Source organism: Mercenaria mercenaria, chromosome 18 (genome assembly GCF_021730395.1).
Source record: "Mercenaria mercenaria strain notata chromosome 18, MADL_Memer_1, whole genome shotgun sequence".
Lineage (NCBI taxonomy): Eukaryota > Metazoa > Mollusca > Bivalvia > Venerida > Veneridae > Mercenaria > Mercenaria mercenaria.
Window position 1 is genome coordinate 43723558 of NC_069378.1, and position 25670 is coordinate 43749227.

The 25670-nt window shown below is 33.9% G+C and overlaps 1 protein-coding gene across 1 annotated transcript in view; it reads left to right on the forward strand.

Annotated features, from left to right (window-relative positions):
- LOC123538793 (uncharacterized) overlaps positions 1-8233 on the forward strand; it is a 229838-nt gene extending 221605 nt beyond the window's left edge. Inside the window, exon 5 of the mRNA XM_053530405.1 lies at positions 7890-8233. Within this exon, the coding sequence (XP_053386380.1) occupies positions 7890-8069 (180 nt within the window). The 3' untranslated portion in view covers positions 8070-8233. The remainder of the gene's footprint in view (positions 1-7889) is intronic.
- The last annotated feature ends 17437 nt before the right edge of the window (positions 8234-25670 follow it).

The following is a 25670-nucleotide window of genomic DNA, read 5'->3' on the forward strand; positions in this document are numbered from 1 at the left end:
ATTAAAAAAAATCAAACTCTCCAGCTAAAATTTAAAAAAAATGGTACTCATACAGCTTTGATCTACTTTTCAGGCCGCACAGTACAAAGAAGGTAGAGATGTTTTGGTGTGTTACGGTATGGTTAATGGAAAAGAGGTTCATTTCAGTAAGTAGTTACAATTAGCAACAGTTAAACGCAACTGAATCTTTAATTATCTTTTTAGCTCAACTATTCGGAGAGTGTGTGTGGGGGTGGGGGGGGGCGCTATTCTACTCGCCGTGGCGTCAGCATCGGCGTCGACCTCGACTTGACCTTTCTTGGCTAAAGTTTTTTTCATCAACCTTGGTTTTTATGTCATATCTTTGTTACTATTACTTATATCTTACTGTCACTTCAAATAAACATTGCCAGCATACAAACAAAGTATGTGCAAGGGCTGGACCCATTATGCCCAAGGTCAAGGTCACCAATGTGTTACTAGTATACTTGGGTTATTTTTAAGGTTAAAGTTTTTCGGCAACCTTTGTTTTTCTGTCATATCTTTGTTACTATTGCTTATGTCTTACTGTAAGTTCACATAAACATTGTCCAGCATACGAACAAAATATTGCAGGGGCTGGTCCCATTATACCCAAGGTCAAGGTCACCAACGTGTTATACTTGGAATTATTTTCATGTTTTTTTTTTGAAAGCTTCGTTTATAGATATATCTTTCGTACTTTAAAAGATAATAACTTGAAATTAAAAATGTTTATTTATAATTATCATCTCCATGTGTGGTTACAATCCCCATAACTCTTAGTTGTATTTTGGACAGAATTATGCCCCTTTCATATTTAAGGTTTTTTGGAAATCTTCGCTTTCTTGATATAACTTTAGTACAATATAAGATAAAGACGTGAAACTAAAAATGTTTCTTTATCATCATCATCTGCATGTGTGGTAACATTCCCTATAACTCTGATTTGTATTTTTGACCAAATTATGCCCCTTGCATTCTTGCATTTTTTGACAAACTTCGTTTTCTGGACATAACTTTGGTACTATAATGATTTGAAACTCAACATATCTTAACCATCATCATCTGCATTTGTGGTAACAATCCCAATAACTCTAATTGATGTTTTGACATAATTATGCCCCTTTGCGTATTTTCCTTTTAAAGTAGAGATCTCTTATTGAGACATATGTTCATTTTACTGTCAAATCGCCGAATAGTGGAGCGTGCTGTCTTACGGACAGCTCTTGTTAATCAAATGGTAGAATGTAAAAATGGAAAGGACAGAGATAAAAGTGGGATCATGAACCACAACTCTTTGTGGTAACGTTGTAAGAACACGTTGACGTCATTTCCGTTATGCTTTTAAGGGCCTAGTAAACACAATATTGTGTTGTCCATATTTAACCACGTTATTGATATAATTCAAATGCTCTTGGAAATGATTTGTGAAATAAATACGACTGTACTTATACTGAAAGCTTTTGCTATTTTCCTTGCATCCGAGAAATCTACCATTACATTTTAATTTCCACAATTGATTTCAACAAAATAAACTTTTTGTTTAGACTTCTTACGAAAAACGCAAAAATCAAAAAGCATTTAACAGCGCTTTAGAAAGAAACCTCAACACAAACTATAGTATGTATGCTATAGATGAAAAATCAATAAAATAATATTATTTTCATTAGAAAAATAACTCTTTTAAGAGGACTATATCGCATTTAAGATTATATAATGAAACAATAATTTGAATTCCTCTTATTGTATTGCATTCCTATAAAAATGATTGTACGCTTATGATAAAATTATTTTGCCATTTTTCTGAAAATCTATATAAAGTGTTAAGATAAATTTCAAATATATGCCCTTCGTTGGCGGTTATTGTTTGTCATATTCGATATTTTAGATACACACATTTTGCCACAGGATGTTAGAGAAGAAGTAAGGGACACCGTTAAGAAAGGTAACTTTGAATTAATTCAACATGCAACCTGTATTTGTTTTAAACCTAAACCTGACGTTAACGTTAAATTTAAATGGTTAACGTTAGATTCGCTCTTATATACTGATAGAGAGAGGGGGAGATGTTTAAAATGTTAGAACCTTCTTTCGGTTTCAAGTTCGATTATGAATGTCTTCACAAAGGTACCTACATGATAACAACTCAATAATCAACCAGTAATAGTTTTCTTACACACAGAATTTTGCAAATAACAAAGCTTCTTTCAAATTGAAGTATTTTATGCTTGTGACGTAATGTCAGGAAGCGATCCGAGCGGCATTTAAAAGATTGATGGTTCTACCAAGGCGCACGCCATGCCTAAAGTAAATGTAATTCTTATTCATCATTTCGGCCAGAAATATCGACATATGACTTAAATGATGCCGCTTTAAAATTTCATAAAACCAGATATAAACATTATTTCGGTAGTATGTGTGCATGTAGAAGGAAATATGGAGATATAGCTGAGAAAACCATGTTGGACGAGCCGCTAGGTTTGAGTATAAATATATCTCGTATTGTATAGTTCAATGTTAAATAGCTTCTTTATTCTATATATATTTCATTTTCGTTTGAATTAAAATGATTCACTTAATATTGTATTTCTGCCTTCCTCATTTCAAGACACATAATCTGTCTCTGTACATAGAGCGCCTACTTCATCCGATTTATATGACGTACCGTTTGGGTCAAAAGTCTGAAATCGCTCGAGCGGTACTATAATACACGGTGAGCGTGTAAATTTACACGCTAAGCGTGTAAATTTACACGCTCACCGTGTATTTTTACGGTCGATCTATAAAAGTACACGCTTACCGTGTATTTTTACGCGTTAACCGGGTCAATATACACGCTTAGCGTATAAATTTATACGCTTACCGCGTATCGCTCGCTCGAGTTACATTTTTAAATGAATCAGCCAATCAAAATGCATGTTACAAAGGAAGCTATTTATAAAATTTATGATTGAATTATTCCTTTTTAGTAGTTTGATGCAAGTAAAGTACTTTCATATTTATTTTAATTATAGTCAAAAGGCCAAACTAACTTGAAATGCTTTCTTCACATTAAATAATAAAAATATAATAGATTATATTCTCCTCGTTGCGCGCACCTGTGCATGGCAAAAATGGCGGCTACGTTGAATGATTTTCTGTCGGAAGCAATAAATATAATTGAGTCTTCGGTAAGAGTTGTTTCAACTAATCCAGATAGTATTGAGACATTAGAGGCACACGTAAACATTCTGTCAGCATTACAAACCAATATACGACGTGTTTCTACAAGATTCAACGATGTTGACCGGCTGTCTGTCATTATTCTGGACATCATTCGATCCCTTGAAGAGCAGAAAAGGTACCTTATAATATTATGAGTTCTCCTTAAGTGTTTTGGCTTGAAAATAGAGTATTAACTACAGCCAAAACAAAACCAGTTTTTAGCTTTCAGCAATAAGTCATTGTATGCCAGGCAGTTTTGACGAAAAGTATGGCAAATTCGGACAGACCACAATTCGGGCACCATTTAATTGACTTAAAGGCAATTATTCCATAACCTTCAGTGTGCTTTAAAACTTGCAACACTTGTTCACCATCATAAGCTGACCCTGTACAGCAAGCAACATAACTCCATCCTGCTTTTTGCAATAATTATTGCCCCTTTTGGACTTAGAATATCATTTTCTTGGTTGAGTATTACGTTTAAGTCAACTTTTCTCATAAACTATCAAAGCTATTGCTTTAAAACTTGCAACAGTTTTTCACCATCATAAGTGGACACTGTACATCAAGAAACAACTCTATCCTGCTTTTTGCAAGACTGATGGCCCTTTTTAGACTTAGAAAATCATGGGTAGGACAATATTTGTATTACACAAAAAAAATCAGAACAGCGTCAGCACCCGCAAGGCGGTGCTCTTGTTACATTACGCACAAAAGAGAGAGATACAAGAAGCTGCGTTCAATAAACGATTGATGCCCCCGGTGGCATCCTTGTCGATAAAAAGCAACCAAAGTCCAAAACGAGGTCAAGTTTAAGGTCAAACTAAGGTCAGGTGATGTCTGAAGATGAGGAATGGTCACAGGTTACATCTGCATTAGTATCAAGACATTCTAGTAAGGGGTATTGATGCTAGACGAAACGGTCCCATTTGGTTAACCAAGAGATGGCCCATATAAAGCAACCCGAGTCCAAAATGAGGTCAAGGTCAAACTGAGGTCAGGTGATGTCTGAAGATGAGGAATGGTCACAGGTTACATTTGCATTAGTATCAAGTCATTCTAGTAAGGGGTACTGATGCCAGACGAAACGGTCCCATTTGGTTAATCAAGATATGGCCCATATAAATCAACCTAAGTCCAAAATGAGGTCAAGGTCAAGGTCGAACTGAGGTCAGGTGATGTCTGAAGATAAGGAATGGTCACAGGTTACATCTGCATTAGTATCAAGTCATTCTAGTAAGGGGTATTGATGCTATACGAAACGGTCCCATTTTTGGTAACCAAGAGATGGCCCATATAAAGCAACCTAAGTCCAAAATAAGGTCACGGTCAAGGTCAAACTGAGGTCAGGTGATGTCTGAAGATGAGGAATGGTCACAGGTTACATCTGCATTAGTATCAAGTCATTCTAGTAAGGGGTATTGATGCTAGACGAAACGGTCCCATTTGGTTAACCTCGTACGGACGGACGGACGAACGGATGTTCCTACATATGGATACTTATGTGGCTACTCTTTTGTTCTCCCTATTGTTCTTTTAGCCACGTAAGAGAAAAATAGCCACATAAAAGCCTTACGGAATGAATGACATCAAAGAAAAAGTACAGTTACCTATTGTTCCTATAGCCACCTAAGTATGCAAATGTGACCACTACAATCCACCTATAGTTTTATCTATCGTTACCTCTACCAAATAGTCACTGTGTTACGCGCGACAATACGTCACATATGGAATAGAAATAGTCCGTCAAGGAAGTCTATAATGATAAATTTGTCACTTTTCAAATCTGAATAAATATGTGTTTTCTTCTCTCTTAACAGACACGTACATGAAAGCAGTATATATATAAGGTTATAAAAATATCGCGATTATTTTACTAAATTCTTCTGCGTCAGTTTGAAAACCATTGTTTAGGCTTGGCAATCTCCCGAGCGATCAAACAAGAACAATAGAAAAGTGCAAAATTTTTAATAACTCTTTGCGCCCCGGCATAGCGATTGAACTGTTCTTCCATTAAAATAGAAAAAGTGGAAACTTCACAGGTCGCTCACACGACAAAAACAAAATGTTGCAGGCTCGGTTTGATTGAGCCTGTTCATGGATGGTAGTGGAAATGCATGCTACCGTCCACGCCCTCTAGCCCCGGGTTGAGCTGAACTCAACATTTACACATGCTAAAAGTACAAAAAGCAATTCAGAGACATCCGCAGATGTATTCAAACGGCGGTGAACATGGAACCTTCAATGATACACGTCCATGTAGAAACTAGAAACAACTTTATTGTAATACAATTATCTAATGGAAATCGAATTCTACCATATTTGACAAATAAATGACACGTGCGTTGTCATGGAAACGGAAATTCCAAAGCCACAGTCACGTCTCAAAATACCTTTGATAACTTACCTAAAATCATTGTAACTCTTAAAATATTGAAAATAATTACTTCCACTTTTCAGATTTGAAAGGTTAAAAAAATAATGAGTTTTGATTTTTGTCACACATGAAGGTTTTCTCATGGAAATTTTCTGCTGTTCTTGTTTTACCGCGATTGTAGTGTTTTACATGAACGAGAAAGTTTACCCTGATTAAGATATGTGCAAAGTCTGTTATTTACTAGTGTCTTGGAATTATCCATCATTGTGTTTCAGCAAACGAATAAATTTTTATTTTTCTTGGTTTTAGGATTGCTGCCTTCACAGCAGTATCTGCCGAAAAACCTTCAACTTCAGCGGCAAATGAATCTACCTCTGCACCGCAGCCTTTAACTTCACAGGGTACTTCACAATGTAAGCCACGACCTGGCAGGCCAGCTCTGCCAGGCTTAAAAGCTAAAGCTAAGGCAGAAAGACCGCCCTGGCGATACTGAAGGTACAAACTTATTTTTGAAAATATGAAAAGCTACTGTATATTGTTTAGTCAAACATGAAATTAGCAAGTTCATGTGTATTGATCATAGTAGGCTATGCATTAGGTTTAGAATAGTATGTATGCAATTATAATTTACCTAAAATCTTGAACCTTCTTCATCTATTAGTTATAGGCCCGAAAATTTACAGTGATAGTATTACATTACATAAAGTCTAGTTTAAGGTTAAAAGGTAGGACGGGAGCAGGTCTTTAAACATCCTGTTTTGTAACAGGCCCGGATCGCGGCCCGAGCCGATCCCCCACCCCCAACCCCACCCTTGTTGGCTTAGTAGTGACTTATACTCATCTAGGTTGCACCCGACTATTTTGGAAATAATATTTTCTTAAAATGTAGACCCAAAACGCCCCAGAGGCGAACATTTTTACACTTATATTTCAATATTCCCCAGGGGGGAAGAACCCTTGACCCATTAAAATGTGGGGAGTACCCCTCCAGTACCTTAAAATAAGGACCAAAAATGCACCAGAGGCAACCATTTTATATCTGTTTTTCAAATTTTCCCTCCCATAACCCCTCCCATGCACCGAAATTTTGAACAAAAAATGCAATAAAAGTCCAGCATTCCATACCTGTATTGTGAAGGGGAAAAGACCCTAACCACCTAAAATTAGGGGAGTGCCCCTCTAGTACGTACCTCAAAAAATAGACAAAAATGCACCACAGGCCAGCATTTCATACCTGTACATTAAAAATATTTCCCACAAATACGGATAGAGGAACCCTGTACCTATTGCACGTCGCCGGTGACGCTTTTGTTTTTAACTGGTGCCCCCCTCCCTCCTCCATCAACAATTTCTGGCCCCCGGGCTGTTGTGTAACGAAATTCAGGTCGACTCAAGACATGCGATACAACGCGCGACAATACGGAGCACGAGCTTAATATCTCATGAGCTAAACAGGACTCCATAGAATTACTTAGTTCAGACCTGAAATAAATTTAGTACTGTGGCGAGTACTACGTTAGTGCTCAAACCTTTATATATAGAAGATATAACGTATGTATGGTGCGGGGCCACTGAAAAGTAAACGTGCAGATTAGAGTGAAAGGTCATTGCAGCCCTTCCAAAATTAACACATTGCATACTGATGCATGCAAGCATGCATTACCCAATCTTATCTCTTCTTGCAAAGACTGTTTAACTTACCTTATTTTGCTGTGCGACATTTAGCATTGGATTTGCGATAACGGTGGGCAAATTTTTGCGACATTTAACGTTAAAGGTGCGACATTTAGCGGCAGACGATTTTGTGACGTTTAACGGTGGTTGCGACATTTAACGTTAACCTTGCGACATATAACTGTGGTTGCGACACTTTTGAAAGGATGGGAATCAAGGTCAAGAAATCATTAACTTATTCCCACTGTTGAAATTGTACAGGGGTTTCTTTAAAGACAGTGTTAAGCTACAGACCTTTATGCCTAAAAAGACGACTCCCAAACGTACATCAGAAGTGCAGATGTACTAAGTCGATTCGTCAAAGTTAATGAGAAATATATGGAATACAACTAAGTCAGTTGTCTTCAAAGAAATTGCTCTCAGAAAATACTTTCAAGTAGACTGACACGAAATCGACCTATATAACACTGTTACGCATTAAAATTATATAGAAACCATTCTTAATTGTCTGATTTTACACGAAGTATCGAATCGCACTCTCTTTGGACAACTAATGTACAACTTTTATGCAGAATGCCTAAACCGTTAAACTCGGCATTACAAATATTCAAAACTATCTTTTGTCATTTTACAGATCGAATTCGACCAGTCTGACTTCAGCTTTACCGACTTCAGTGTGGGAGGAGTTTACGTCACTGCAAAAACGCCCAATGGCGTGGTTAGGTACCCGAGTAACTACAGGTACAAGATGCAATCACCACAAACCACCGCGGAAAATTTAGCGCAGAAACTGATCGAAAAATGGAATGTTTAAATATTCAAAAGTGAACGATTTTCTCGTGAAGCACGCTTCATGAAGTACACTTATTAACGATAAATTTGGATGTTGGACTTTAGAATGAACACCAGTATAAATGTGTTAAATCAATCAAATACAATCTCACTAAAATAATAGAAAATTTGACGATATTCATACAGTTGTTTAGTATTTCTCCGCGCAGTGTTGTCTAGTTTTTGATATTGTTAATTGTTATGTATACTATAAATGTTTTTGGAATATAAAAGTCTTTGTTATCGTTTAGAAGTTCTTGACAAGACTCCATTCTTATTTTCAGAAATAACAAAATTGAATGAAGCTACGGAATCGCTCAACCCAGTTTGTATTGTGCTATTTAATTGACCTGTCAAAACATGTTCTCGGCTTTCATGTTAATCTTATATAGGCTCGAACAGAATATAATAAAAGCCGGGTCCATTTTTTGACAGGTCAAATAAATTGGACAATACTCCTCATAAGATAAACATGTGTTTATAAACAGAGCATTTTACCAGTGTATGGTATTAATGTCTAATGGGATATCGAAGCATTTGTTGAGTTTTAAGATCTGCATTACATATTTCAGAGTCGTCAACGTGTCAGTATCGATACTCTGTATTAAAAGCTTTTTTCCTCTTATTGTCCCGGTGTCCCAGTGTCGAACACTTGCGAGGCATACTGTTTAAACTGTTCGTACATCAGTCCGCCATTTTGTCCGTCATACTCCAGTGGTCTCAACTGAAATGAAACCGTGTTCACATCACCTTAAATAGGATATATGTGCATATATTCTGGACTTTCATGCCCCAAATTTTCTTGAGTGATGGCCCTTTCCTGGACTTTGAAATATTGCAATTACATAAAAAACATCGCGTGTTCAGCTCTTCCCAATATCCATCCAATGTAACAAACTTGGTAAACTTGAAAGGGACATGTTCATATTGTTAGGAATTGCATTCCAGTGAACTGACTCTTACGTACCCGGTGTTTGAATTGCCCCTCTGTCAGTGCGCCTGTCACTTGTGTGCTCAATTCCTACAGTATCCATTCAACTGAAATGGAACTTGGTAAACATGCAGTTGTAAGAGCAGATCATCGGAACTTTGAATTTCATGTTTGATTTTTTTTTCTGGAATTATGGACCTTTCTAGACTTCAGGATAGTACAGCTGCATCAGAAATTATGTACTAGACTACATCTAGTTGAAATGAAATTAGATATACATCAACATGAAGTGGGCATACGCGTATGATCAGAACTTATCAGAGTTGTATAATTTAATGAATGTATGCTAGTAAGAGGTAGAATACGCATCCATGTTACTTTTTTACTTGGGCATCACAACCTTTCAGGTTAGAGACCACGAATTGTTTTCCCATAGAATTCCATTATTACATTATGGCGTGTACGGCCTTCCATAAATCGAAACATGTATATCTAGTTACACTTTTTTTTTTCAAGAACTGTCTTAGTTCCACCCAAATACTGGAGGAAAACATATAAATATTGATGATTTATTTAAGTAATTTTCGTGTGTATGAGATGACCCCTTGTTTTCATCGTTGGCATGACTGGAGAAATTCGTTTGATAAAACATTTTTCAATACACATAAAATGTAGCAAATTTTGTCAAAGTATAATCAAATACTGAAAATGCAGTAAAATTCAGTTTTGAAAATAATCATTACTTGGATTTGTTTACATGACTGAACAATTAGAACGGACAAACAATACCTTTTTTCACAGGTATACACTTACCTCATTCCCAACAAGTTCACTGATTTTTTTTTTTTTTGAATTGGTGGTTTCTGACATATACGAAGTTACTGCTTTACGTGAGCATTGACTGAGTACGACTACGCCTATCTTGCCTAGGGTGGACACAAAATACATCTCACGAAACTAAAACAAACGAGGGGCCATATGTAAGGTGGACACAAACTAAAATAAAATATAAGGGGTCATCTGTTGACCACAAGTGACAATTCTGTGAAGTTGTTAGTCCCATATGTTGAAAGAAAACAAATCGAGCACCATCAAATCATCGTAAGAAAGAGTTGTGTTACATGGAAATTGAACAGCTAATTACAATCAATCGTTTACTGTCGTGGGCAAAAAAAATCATGGTTTACATACAAATGGCTATTTCATTGCGAAATGAAATAGCAGATTTCAGATTTTAAAGATACAGCAACTGGGAATTTTGTTTGGGATTGAATGGCGCGGATTGACGAAATAAGTAACCAAGAAATCAACGAAAAATAGTCTCCAACGAATATTGTTTAGTAGTATTATAGTTTATATATATCTATTTTTAGTCTCATGCATGTTTATTCATGAAAAAATACAATTCAAAACATATGTCAGCAATACATGCAAATGTCCATTTGTAAGAACTAAAAGGAACTATAACAACTATTTACATTAACTATACAGTCATGTACATATAAATAAAAATAGACACCGTATGTCCTTTAGTTTGAACCTAGAAACAAAATCTTTGAAATACACCATATTAAATTTAAATAAAAAGCTTGAAAATATTGACCATTTCTTGATAATTGAAATTGGTATTGAATCCTAAACGCTATAAAATTCCCGATCTCGCAACTCTCTTGAGACAAAGCACGTAGATAAATGGAAGGAGACGATTAATATATTAGTATATATAGCCGTTTCTACAAATCCACGGAAAACACAACGTTTTAAAAGATAGATTGCTTTCATTGAAATAAATTAAACGATGCATTTTTTTTTTCTGTAGACAGCTCGGACGCTCGCTTAGCTCAGTAGGGAGAGTGTTGGCTTACGAATCGCAGGGTCGCAAGTTCGATCCCCGTGCTGGGCGTATGTTCTTCGTGACGATTTCATAAAAGACATTGTGTCTGAAATCATTCGTCCTCCGCCTCTGATAACTCATGTGGGGAAGCTTGCAATCTGACTAAAGTACTTGATCTTCTAAACGAAGATCTGAGAACGACCCATTCACATTCGTCTTCTGTATATTTTGTATTTCCCATATTGCTATTTTTATTTTCGCAAATCTATTTTTATTTGAACCAATCAGACGACTTGTTCGAATGTCAAAGAGTAAGAAAAACGTGGTCAATCCAGGGCTCGAACCCGGGACCCCTTGCTTACAGAGCAAATGACCTACCGACTAAACGGCTATCTGACACATTACGACATAAGAATTGTAAATATCAAAAATCAAGGCTAAATGTAGATTTGCAAAATGTTGTAAGTTAAGCTGTTTGGCTGGCGAAAGGGTCGTCAGAATGAGGCTATCAATAGTTCGTTCTCAGATCCTATGCGTAGCGTAATAGATGTACTTTAGTCAGGTTGGGGAAGCTGGCATTACTTGCGGAGAACAGGCTTGTACCGGTACAGAATTCAGAAAAATAGTTATGCTAACTGCCCGCCGTTACATTGAATTGCACAAAATATGGAACAGTAAAGTGTGCCTTAATTTGTGTGGAAATATTTAAAATTTTACTTTTCTTTCAAGACACAAGTATTCGACAAAAATATATCTATCATTTCTGGCTTGATCGGATACAGTGTTTTGGTCCGAGAGCTCACGGACTTTTATTGCAACAATTGAGGCCAAAAGAAGTTTATACATTTTTGGAAACAATATTAACTATTTCCTATGAAAAACCATTTTTAAGTGTCAAAGCGTGCATATCTAATAATTTTTGTTACTTTGTTTGTGTTATGGGAGTGTTAAACTCACTTGTAAAAAAATCTTAGGGGGTAGGGTAATGGTTTTTAGTTTACAATTTTTTCATGTTTAATTAAAACAGTAGATATGTGATTTGTCAGTAATTGTATATATACCCAACCCAAATTAGCAAAACGAAATGCCATCCAAAAAGGAATGAAGGGACAAACTTGATATTTAAGGTATATTTATGTACCAAATCAAAAAAATTGGCATTATTTGAAAATTTATGTTTTATTCTTAAAAATTAGGGTTTGTTATAATGATGTCAAACTCAGTTTTATTTTGTATGTGTTTATTATAGCCAAAAGTAGAAATGCAAAATTCTTGTCTGAAAAACGTCAAGTCAACTGATAAATTGAGGGCAAAGTTCATTTTTCATGCAAAATGTGAAAAAAATGTTAACCCTTTACTTTTTTTAATCTGTTTAATTATTGTATTCGCTTTATATGTCAAACGAAGTTAATTTTGGATTAAATGTTCCTTCGCATGGATTGATAGGCAAAAGTAAGCAGTGGCAGAGGTAACCCCCATTACTCAAGGTAAAGCTTAATCAAAAGGTCCAAAGGTCAAATTTGAGTGTATACTTGCATGAATTTGGCTTCCTGTTTGAAATATAAATGTATTCCTAATAATTATTAGTAATATTTGTCGTGACGTTTATTTTAAATGTATATATTGTCCCCACAATGTCAGTAATAAAAGATATCATTTGAAATTTATAAGAAAAGTTCCAATTGTGCTTATAAAGTGTCAAAGGTCATTTTTCATTTTTAAAAGTCAATGAATAAAAGGCTCTTTACATTCTTCGATGTTGATAATATTTTGTAATAGTGGTCATCGGTTACATCAGTTCTTTAATGTATTTAAATGTTAGGCGTGTTGTATGCACTTACAATTTTTCAACATTCAAGGTCAACCATAATATCAAAGGTCAAAAGGTCAAATGAAGTGAGGTATATTGTTTGCAAAGATATCACTATTTGTAATAAGTTTTTATTGTTTTAAAGTATTTGTTTCGTCATTTTAGTATAATGTTCGTCTTTTTCTTATGTACCTGTATATATGTTCAGCACGGATTGTCATATTGAAGAGTAAATTTAACGTGTCATGTTTCAATCTCGGTTGTTAGATGGCAGGGGTGGTCAGCTTTTGTTATAAAATAAATCAAAACCTTTCCTTACCTTTATCATTCTTTAATCAATAAATAGCTTGTTGTTATAATTACACCTGTTAGCCCGCAATTTACTTTATGTATAACATGTCCATGAAAGGGTTAGCAGTAGGTCTAAACTCCTATAAGTAAATTGCGACAATCTTTAGCAAAGTGTCAAAGGTCCAAATTGGTGTAGGAATTCGCAAACAAAAATTAAAACAAGAATTTTGCAATGTGATTTTGGTTTTGCGGGTTTATCCCGCTACCGAAGTCAAAAGTGTATTTCTGACTAGCAATAGCATCTTTATTTTTATTCAGGAAATCAATCCAAAAGATGTTCAAGTGCTTACGACAAAATAGTCACCATTCATGCACAGTGCGATGAATTATCAATTCCGCTCTCACTTCTCGAATTCTTTTTCACCTGTATCATCAACTAACATTTTTGATTTTATAAGACTTCAAATGAAAAGGTTTTCCAGCATGGTTACATCAAAAGCTGGTTCAGGCAGCGTTTTATCATAATTTGTTGCAACAATTATATTTGTATTTTTTTTTATTCATGTGCATATTCAATTGATGGCATTTTTATATCAGTGAAAATATCTAATTATCTACCAATATACCCGCAAACCATCAGAATTTCAAGGCTTGATTCTTTTATTGTGTTAGGTTATTTCTGTCTATTAGTAATAACTGATCAGTATTCATTTCCAAATATATATAATACTGAATATAATTAATGAAATATAAATGAAAACAGTAAGTCATGGTCCAACCTGACATTAAAGGTCAAAGGGGTCTTTTCTATGTAAAAATTCCAAAATAACAGTCATTTTTATTTTTTCTTTCGTTACAATTTATATTGTTATTTGTTCATTGAAAAGCCAATTTTGTCCTTATGTTTTTGTATAAATTCAAATGTCAGCTTGCAGATCTAATTTTCAAAATCAGTGTTTGGTTAAAGATTATATCAAAGGTAAAAGGTGTAAATTTTTTGCGGAAAGATCGCATAAAGTAGCATTTTTGCAATTACTTTTCATTGGTTTTTAATATGTATTTTTGTCATTTTTAATATTATTTTTATTTTTTTGGTTATTACTTGAAGTTCAACATGTATATACCTTTATCTATTTTACTGGGTAGTTGGTCTTCTATGGAGACTTTTTAATAAGGACAATGGGTCTTGACTAAGTGCTTTGAGTTAAAGTTGTAAAGTTTTTTTAGGGTAATAAATACAAAAAGATTGATTGTTATTTTATTTCTTTGTTCTAACCCTATCTTGTTTGTAGCTTGAGCAATGAGTTATTTCTTTTTTATGTGAGCCGTTACTTCATTATGCCTTTCCCTCTCTTTATGGCGTTTTTTATCTTATGGATTAGATGCGGATGGAACTGAATCGTATTCTGCAGGGTCCGATGTTTTTCTCTTAACGGCTTGGTCTTCAAATGGGATGTTGTTGGCCCAAAACTTTTGGGTGTTCTTCAGTTAGGAATCATACTATGCAGAATGTGAAAACCAGGCTGATTGTTCACTATGATCCGCACTCGTATTTAGCGTTCTCTTATTGGTGTTTAGTTGTGTATGACAGTAATGTTTGGGCGGGGTCAACCTTCATTTAATGTTCCTTCATGTCTGCACCGCAAAAGCTGTTATTCACAGAGTCTGAGCTTCTCTGGTATGAAGTTTGAGGTTTGGGGTGTATTTTTCTGGTTGCTTTCCTTTGCAAGATGTGCTGCCCAGCTCATTTCCAGATATGCCCCATATGTGAGCCCATCTTTTACGAAATGCTACATTGTTGTTCTCAGGCTGGAGATGATGTTTTTTTCACCAACAGCTGTCAGTTTATTAGTTTCTGTGGATCGTGCTGAGGAGAGCCTGAAGAGATGACTTGGGTCTGTTTAGGATAATATTGTCCTTTTCTCCTCGTCATACTGATTCAGTGTGCCTGATGTGAGGGCTTGCATCTGGATCGGTAGGTGAAGCATTCTTGGCCGACTGATGAGACAGGTAATTGTAAGGAGGAGCGTGTCTGAAAATTTTGATGTGGCACCACCCATGCTGCTGAACTTGCTTTTTTTCACTGATACATTGGGTATATTCTTGGATGAAATGAGTGTGCTGGTTAGGGTTATGGGATCATTTCTAGCGTAGAGATTGTTGGTTAGCTCCGCTCCCGCGGGTTGCGTTTACCCCTTTTCTCTACTTGCACCTAAATGTGATCTTGGGAGCACAATGTTGGGGAAATCCATTCTATTGGGCTGAGCGGCTTGCTCGGTGTCAGTGCTGCTGCCTTTCTATTTTTGCTGTTTTGAGATGTGGATAGACTTGGTTTATCAGTTTGTTTTGGTTCGGCTCTCGATTGTGAGTGGAGTGGGTGGGATGGTAGTCTTTTTGCCTTTTTGCAATGGTCATAAAGCTTTGTACTCTCGTCTTGTATCTAATTGTTCAGGGTTGGTGTCTTTTCGATTTCATTTTATTTGGAGTTGTTTTCATTGTCCCTAAGACTTTTAAATTTAAAACCCTTTGTCCAGTTTATTCTTTATGGGTTTTGGAAGCAGGTTTCAATGAGGTTTGGTTGTGGTACTATTGTTTGTATCGTACGTTTGCTGTGTGACTTGCAGAGGAACTTTGATTCAACTCCACCTGTTTCAAAGCCAGTTTTCTTTTTTTTTCATAGGTGGGTGTTTTTCTAAGGCCCTCTTTCTTTGACTTTAATGCCTGATTTGACTTGACTAAGTTTTCATTATTATTTCAAGGAATTGATATCATTTTATACAATACCATTAAAAATAATAATAATTAGTTATAGTTTTTAATACCCTAATAAAGTAATGAATAAAATCGTTGCCACCCCTTCTCCTCTCAAATACTGTTTTATATTTTTTTGGCTTAATTTTCAGCAAAACCTTGGACTTTGCACCTTTGGGATATAAGGTTTGTTGCCTTTGCCTTATTTGAATAAGGATACATTCTGACTTGCTTCTTAATGTATACATTTTAAATATTTGACAATCAGAAAATTCGTAACAAGAGATATTATTTTTTGAACAATGTAATGTGTAAGTATGTCAAATGTATTTTAATTAAAAATGACCACCTGACCTTTAATACAGGTTCGACCTTGTCTTTTTGTCTTTCCATGAATGTCTGTACATATATACCAGTAAAATCGAAAATAACGATTTCACAGTTACTAAAAAATTGATAAAAAAAACAAATACTTTTTAAACCATTAAAAAATATTACAACAGGTGATTTTTATTGGCAACATTTATTACTTTTTGCCTTTGCACCTTTGAATTTGGTTGACCCATTGATTGTTTTTGTGAAAATTGGTTATGTGGGATACTAAGACATGCCCTTAACATTTATTATTTAAATGAACTGATATCGTTGACTAATTATCGAAAAATATTATCAACCAAGAAAGAAAAAAGTTAAAGGAGCATTTTTTTTCTTTTTTTTAACTGAAAAAATGACCTTTGACATTTATTATTCATTTGAAAACCTTTTCATGATTTCATAATTGGATATCTTTATCCGTCTTCGCGACATTGTGGGAATATATAATTTAAAATAAACACGATGCAAGTTCTTAATAATGATTTGATATAGCATTGATATATTTTCAAACAGGGAAGCGAATCATGCAAGTTTCACTTCAAAATTTGTCTTTGGCGTTGATAAGGCTTTACTTGGCCAGTTTTGGGGGGTTAATGCCTTCACTGCTGGACTTTTGTCTGACTTGCGACATTAACAAATTACTTCGGTGATATAATGCGATATAATATTAAAAGATTAATAAGTAAAGGTAACATTTTCACATTTTTGCTGATAATGTACTTTGACCTTTCAATTTTCAGGGTTGAATTTGAGTTTTGCACACAGATTTTGGCCATTTGTGGACTTTGGTGATATATACCAATTTTCATAAAGTAAAATGTGTGACTTTTGTATAACTAATAATTTTTAAGGAATAAACTATAAAATTTTCAAACATTGCCAGTTTTTGCTGAATTTGTAATTAAATTTTGACTTTGACCTTTAATTCATCAAGGTTTGCCCTTCATTCTCCTTTTGATGAAATTCATCTTTTTCTTGCTGACATGTGGTGTTTGACAATATATACATTTCTGACTATCCAAATAGCTATTTAATTTAAAACAGTGAAAAATAATTGGTTATACTTAAACTTACCCCTCCCCTATTTTTTTACAGTGCAGTTTTTTTTTAACTCCATATCACTAAATAAGTGGAAACAAAATATAGGTAGGGCAACGGCACTCTTTGAACACTTTAAGGAAATGGGTTTTCATGGAGGATATGAAAAATAGTGTTTCCAAAAAGGCATATAAATCTTTATTTTGGCTCATTTGTGCAATAAAGTCCGTTGAGCTCTCGGACCCCTTTCGTTCAACTGTTAGTTTCTACGTTACAGTGTCAACTATAAGGAAAGATATGCTGATTTTTTCCGAAACGTAGGTGCTTCGGTTTTACCTTTGAAGCTTTTTCCAAGTTGGTTATTGGTTTTTATGACTCTTGAAGAACTTTGGTTAAAACCAAGGCTCCATTGCGCCATGATTCTAAACTTTTCTCAAAAAAATTCTCTTTTTGTTTCTCCGGTCACCTGTTTAATAATACAGTTTGGGAAATATCCCCTATCACGGATTACCTGTGTCATCATAACCTTAGGGCAGTTCAAATCAGCTTCCTAGGCCAAAAACAATGACCTTACCTGTTACTTTAACCATGGAGAGATACGAGGTTATGTCGTGGTACAATGGGATATTTCTTATTTTGAGCGTTTATACTAGTTACCTGTTCCACTGTTCTACTGTTATTTATATATTCATAGGAAATGCAATTATTGCAATAAGTGGTGTTTAAAGCAAAAATTCCACGTGTGGCAGCAATCATGACGATGATTCGAAACGCAATGAATAGCTCGCTCTTATTTACCGAAGGATTAACGTCGGCGGCAACCTTATATTGTATCAATCCTAGGACATTGTATGACCATCATAACTAGATCGATAACACAGACGCAGATTGAGGAGTACAGGCGTCATTCTGACAAAGTTTTTATTACAAATAAGTGTTTTTTTTCTGTTATAAGAAAAAGATAAGGTACTAAATGTCAAGTATTTTAATAAACTCATGGAAAGAGACGTTTAGGAAATGAACTTAAAGACTTAAATTTTCTAAATTTTTTAGGACTTTTGCTATTTTCGCTTTTGATGCATTAAGTCCTGATGTAAAAATGTGATTCTGTTTACAACGCGAGAAAATGATCGGGGGGCAATTAAAGCTAAATCATTAATTATAAGAATATGTATCTCGAATAAATTATAAAGTTCATGCACACTCTAAAAATGTTCCCATCAGTGCATTGAAGGATAATGAATAGGAAATTTTTCGGGGTAAGTATTTGGTAGGTAGAGTTCTTTATATGATTCTAATTTATATTATTTAGGAATGGATATGTCAGTTGTATAAGAGCTGGGAGGCGTGAGTTTTCTAAGGAAACGCGTTATAACTAGTGTTTACTCGAATCACATGTGCACGCTTTTTTACAAATATATGTCGCAATGTTTATTTCAGTGAACGAAATAAAACTGGAGTATTTTTTATCAGATATGTGGTTTAAAGCCTCCACGCGGGGCATTGAATTCCTATTAGGATGAATCCAGCTGGTTACAGAAGTTCGGTTGTTTCACACTGATGTCGTTTGATGAAATAATGCTACGGGGATTGGGACTTAGGCTCTTCACTCCCCACCAAAAACCTGGAAAGTCGCATAATGTATTTTAAGTGCGGTCGGTTTTTATTCTCCATCATATTAAAAAAAATATTTGAACATTTTAAAGATGGTACAAGCTCTTTCAAATAAGCCTGTCAGTTAACATTTACACTGCTGCCTATGGATTTTGTGATTTGTGAAAATAAAAAATGTTATGCGCTAAAACCGTATGGAAGGGGGTTGTCATGGATATATTGCAAGTTTAATGCTAGGTGTTCTGTTAGGGCAATCGTGGTTTGCGCCTCTTGCTTGGGCGAAATCGGAATACACGATAGGCCACATTTGCACAAAAACTTACGAGAATAAAGGCGTAAAGACCGTTGCCGTTAAAAGGGGAAAACCAACATGCCCAAAATTTTTATTGCGTGTTCGCGCTTCAGATATTGTATTTTTTTTTTTTCCGCTATCATGGAGATCTCGATCCCCGGTTGTGTTGTCGCCTTCGCCGGTAAATAGGGCGAAAACATGTATTGTTGGCTTTGAATACGACGAATTTTTTGCCTTCATGTTTTTTGTGACTTGTATCGTGTCTATCGCGTTTTTGCATTCTGACCACGGATTAACGGGAAAACACGTGGGAGTCAATGGCGAAAAACGATATAGTATATATCGAACTTTCGACTTCTGGTTGCACATGCGTTTAACATGGTGATGGATAATCTCGCGTATTGGGGAAATTCTTTTTAACGGTTTTTGTGGTTAGGGTATTATAAAAAGTGGCTCGATTGTGAAATTTTGATTACAAGGACAAACTGTTATTATTCTGCATAATATTGACTACTGGTATTCATTTTTATTAGCTTGTAAAGGTTAATTTTTTACTTATGTAAGTTGAAAGAATCAGGAGGAACCTTGTTCTTGACTGGGGGTAATAAAAAACACAAATGAAATAAATCCTAAATGACTTTTTGGTTGTGCAAAAAATCGTTTGATACTGTGTCTAAAGCAGTTTTTTGTTTCGAACTCAATTGTGTATTTGAGGGGAAGTTAATAATAGATTCTACTTATAAGTAACTAGCCAAGGCAAGGATTTGTATTCTCTGGGGATACAACTTTAAATTAAATATTTAAACTTCTGTTATTGATATTAACAAAAACTATCATAAAAAACTTTTATTAATTTGTGAAATCTTTTTTTTGGTTATTTTCCAAGGACTTGGAAATAACTTCTAGACTTTATGTTAATGTATCTACTATCACTGGTAAAATTCTTTGGGTTATCTTAAGAGCAGTGAATAATTTCAATTAGGAAATTAGGAAATTTTTATTTCATTAAATCTGCAAAAACGGATCTGTTTATTTTCTGTTATGAATAAGACATTCAATATTTTATTTGTATTTGACTGTTACATAAAACATGATATGGGATATGTGATTAAAATGCAAGATACAGATGTGAATACAGAACGATAAAAGTCGTTTTTTGTTGCTTGGTAGTGTTTATTTTTTCAGACACCCCGCAATATGGCTTTCCCCCACATCGTCCAGCTATTTTATGCTGTTTTGACGATCCTTTTTGGGTACATCTTATCTGCATCCAATCGGCCAAACTCTTCAAAAATTATTACATTATTGTCTTTGCACTGTAACATATTGAGGTGTTTTGACAACGTGTAGGGCGTTTAACACTACAGAAACAGGCAAAAAACAGCTCCAGCACTTAGGTCTTTTTTGAAAGGGATTATATCGTCATGAAATTAATAATTATAGAGACCATCTGGTCAAATTTCTTTGAACAAGATGATATTATTTGTATCTTCGTCAGGTTAAGGAATTCATACCCCCATCAAAAAGTGTAATGAAATCCTTGGAGATATCCTTCTTTAGTTATAGATATTATATTTGTCATCTTACTTTTACATGGGCTTACCCTTTTAAAGCATCAGTTATTTTTTTCTTTTTACCAAGAGGGTTCATCTATAAAACGTAAAAAGCAGTGAGTGTTGTAACATTATTTATACATATACTACATTTTCTTTCTTGCTTATAGCGTTAACACTTTTTGATGCTGTATTGCGGGTCGGAAATGGTAAAGGGTGTAGGTGTTATATAAAACTAATTATATGTCATTTGGAGTCCTCTCTATAATGATTATCTTGTCCTGTGCTGAGAGCGGTACTATTAATGTTTGTTTTAACGTTTACAGGTGAATTTCACCTTCTAACAAATCTATACATGTTCTGTATACGAGTCGAAATATAATACTAGATGATGGATTTTGGTTGTTTGTAGAATTGTAGTCTGAAATGTCAAAATGGTAAAAATGTAATGTTTATTTAAGATATATAGGTATATGTCCAAAGATGGCCTTTTTCACTTCAAGCCATTGGGAATGGAACAGTGATCAGATGTGTCACACTTAAATCATAGAATATTAGTACAAATAAAATCCACCAAGGTCCTTTGAATTCATAATACGCCCCTGTCCATGCAAAATAATTAGCAGACGTGTTTATTGACAGATATGAAAAGCGTACATCTCCCTACAAAGCAACGTGCAAGATTCTATTAACTAAAAGAAATAATTAATATATATTATACTGTAAAAATATGTTTCTTAATATTAATATTGAATAGGAAAAAAATATATAATGGGGTTTTTTAAAAGTTTCACATTGTTTAATAGTTTGTATATGTATTTTGTTGGAAACTCCACGGTCGCTTAACAAACAAAACAAAGAAAACGATGCTGGTCGCAGGTTTTCATGGACGGTAGTGAAAGTGTATGCAGTCGTCCGCGCCCTATAGCCGGGGTGAGCAGGAACCAACTAAAACCATTTTTAAAACAAAATTTAGTCACCATAACACCAGATGTGTTTTACTTAGCTTTTTTGACAAATATTTATTAGAAATATATATCAGCAAGTAAGGAAGTTTCAAATATTGAATATTTTATTCATGTCATTTCATTTTTGGTTTTTATTTTTTTACCAACAATATTAATTGCTAAGTGTATTGAGTGTACTAAGAGGAATAAACGAGGTTCCGTTTTTTAAAATATTTCCAAATTTTCAAATAATCTAATAAATGTTTTTTCAATCATCTTGTGTTGCAAACCTATAATTTAAATGAATTCTTGATTCGATTTTCAAGACATATAACAGCACTAATAACAGTACAAAATCGTGTTTGAATTTGAAAGGAAATTTATATAGTTATAATATATTGAATAAATCAGCTGGCATTAGTCTTACAATATAGACATTCTTTAATAAAGAAAGATTCATCTGAGGACAATAAAAGTAAAGTCAAAGGACATTTTTAGAACCAACTGATTAAACAAAAATTTGGGAGTTTTAGATAATTTCTTTTTCATTCTTGTTTGAATTTGGTGCAGTTTGCAAATGGTACAAAAAGGAAGTTAATAAAGAAAATAGTTATCTCAAACAAATATAGAATTTATAAGTGTACATTAGCCGCCATTTTAGATTGTCTTCGGTCATCAAGCCGTTCCAGTGTTTATCAGATATGGCATTAAATTACAATATGGAATCGTGTTGTCTACAGGAAAAATACATATCTTGTCACAAAAGCCTTGTTGATGGGAACGTCTTCTATCCCCTCAATTCTGTGTCTGTTAGTAGATCGTGTTTGATCGTCTGTACCATGTTAGACGTGATGCATTATTAGTTGCGTTTTTCGAGGTGTTTAGTGCTATTTGTTGCGTTCGACCATCATCACCGATTCGAGTTTTAACTGTTAGTTGTCATGTGATTTGCTCTGTAAGGAACCAGTGAAAAAGGATTGGCTTATTTTGCATCGTGTCATATGTTCTCTAAATTTATTTTAAAGCAATTCGGAATTTAAAATAGTGTGTGTGGTCTGAGTATCGCTAGCTAGCCTAAGGTGTTGTATATATATTTTTATATATATTATTTATTATAATTATATTTTTATTTTTATATTATTTTTTATGTCAGATATATTTATATATCTATTATATTATATATATTTTTTTATTACTTTAATTTAATCAACGTGGATAAATTGTTCCTAAGAAGAATTATGGTGACTTGAATTTATTAAGTTTAAGATTTATTTATTCAGATTTGATGTTTCGTTTTTTCAATTAATAAAAAAATAACGATATTTTCCATGACCACTTTTTTGAATTTTATCTGAGCGTATGTTAAGGATTGTTATTTTTAAGGTCTTTCTAATCCTCCTTTGTCATGATTTATGAATAATTGTTTCTATATTTTTATATATCTCTAATTTATGTTAATAAATGAGTTTTGCTTCCTGCCGTTTTGAAGAATGGTCATGTGCATGATTTATGCAAATATATTATTATTTGCGTCCTTTGAATGTAATGGATTGAGCACTATCAATCTTTATAATGCATAAAAAATATATTTTTGCGGAGGACTAAACATGCGTCCCGTTTACTGCAAGATTAAATTGTGCCAGTCCAGAAAACCTGGAATCCATAGCTAATACATTGCATAATTAAATGTTAATTCATTAATATTTTTCATTTTACGTTTTCAAGATAGCTTCTCGGTGATACATGACCTTTTTGTGTCGATTCGCCGTAAAATACTATTCACTATCCATATAAATCTTGTCCATATAAACGCGATGTAGTGTCATAAAACGCTTAAAGAAGCAGGTATGCCTCTTTATATTTTATAGTGTTTATTTCCGATTATGAACATCCTGCAAATTTGTATAGATGTTTGTTATATTCGAAATACAGTGAATTATCAAAAACTGTGTGGTGTTTTATTGAAATTATAAACGACAGGTTCTTTTCACTTACTGATGATAAATTCCATTCTTCATTCGTGCTACCTTTTTCAGTTTGAAAATGTTGTTTAAGAACGTTGTCTTATAAGTAATGATGACCAGTTATTGATCATTTCGTATAGGCATTGAACTTATTTGAGCTTGTGTTTTTTTATTCTCCCCCATTACTAATAAAGTGTGGTAGACATTTCTAATTGTTGGAGGATTATAACTGGGTAAAACTTTCAGTCGTATATCAAAAATCAAAGTGGACATTCGTTTACACAAGTTTCAGTTGCTTTATTTTCCTGAGATAATTAATTTGAAGGCCAGTGGTTTGGGGTGAATTTATTGCGATTGTATGATTTTACATTAGGATAGGGGTATTCATCAAATATGTTGCTTGTGTGTAATGGATTGTATCATAATTTACATTTCGGGCAAAGTATCATTCTAGGCTAAAAACCTTATCAAGTGCGATTTATTGGTGAAAATTTTTAGTGAAATTTACCAAAAATTAAATTATGTCAAGGTTTGCTGTTGTAAACTTGTCCCTTCGATCAATTACATGGCAATTGTATGTTACTTACCCAGTATGTTGATTCCTTTGTGCAGTCATGGGTCAGTTTGGGTACCATTTTTTTTGTCTACGTATAATTTACACGACACTGATTTATTGATAAAAGAGAGTATTATGTCAATTATTATTTAGGGTTTTTGATTTTCTTATTAATTTATTATTCTACAAGTCTTTGAAGCACGGGGCGCCAATATATATTTTTTTTTCAACGAACGATTTATATGTAAATCTAATGTAATACAATGTTGCTAGTTTACTTAAAGTAATAATACTGAGATAAAAATAAAGTTTGAATTCTAGATGTGATTTTTACTTTTTGTTTACGCTTTAAGTGATTATAATTATTGTAACATGCAGAAGTTGTATATGTTTTATTACATATGAACTATGCAAAAGGATCGCACTTTAGTTAGTTCAGCAAATGGACAGATCAATTTCCAGTTCTAGCATGTTCATTTTATGTTAATGGGTCATTGCATCATGGGGGTTTCATAAATAACACATTATGATATCTTGTTGTAGTTTGATGGTCGGATTTTACTTTTTACCTTTAATTTATTATTAAATCCACATGATTGCCCTACATACACATTTACATAAATTTATGAATATTGATATGGGCGGTTTGGCGAATCGTTGGCCAATTTGACCAAAGGAGATGTAATTACTGTTAGATTCGATATGGGGTTGCTATATTTTTTTATAGAAATGACTCTTGCTTTTAAATAAAAAGTTCCTAGTCATTTTTTGATTTTTTTTTATTTAGGACATCTCTTGGTTTAGAACGCTTTATATTATGTGTATTATAGAAATGTTTATTCATAAATAAACGCAATAATATGTGAAGGTTTTTTTTAAATAAATATGTATTATTTTAATTACCAGGGAAACAAAAAAAAATTGTAAAACTAAAGGAAAACACATTATTTTATGCCATTTGGTATATGGTATGATGAATCGGAAAAGCGACTGCATGTTGCAAAATATTAAGGGAACATGAGAATTTATTCTGACAGTATTAGGGCAACTCCACTACTAGTTGAATAATATATTATTTTTCGCGATATACGTTATTATGTGTATGGCCTAAAGACACAGTTATTTTATCTTTATGTTCTTTATAGGCATGGACTCTTTTGCAATTGTGCATTGTTATTCCAGCCTTTCTTTAAAAACAACTTGAACTTATACAGAATACTTCAAGATGAAAACATTCCCTGTCAAAATAAATGGAGTTGACGCTTTTTTTTCCACTTTTTGGAACCCAATTAAATGGCGTATGAAGAATAATCCTCTATAATGGTCGCCAAAAAAGGCAAAAACAGGCCTGTCAAAAAGAATGTCATGCATTTTTGAATTTCTATTCTGGTAAATATATTGTAAATGTTCCCAAACTATTTCATATTCACTCTATTTATATTATTGCCATTTTATTTGCAGTCTTTCATTCCAAAAAGTAAACTAAGTATTCATCAATCAGCAGTAACTATTTAGATAACACTTCGTAATTGTGATAAACAAGATTTTTGTGCTATTTAGCGAATCGCTTGAATTTTCGTCTAGGTGCAGGGAAGGAGGCATTTCGCATTTTTTAATACTGATATTGG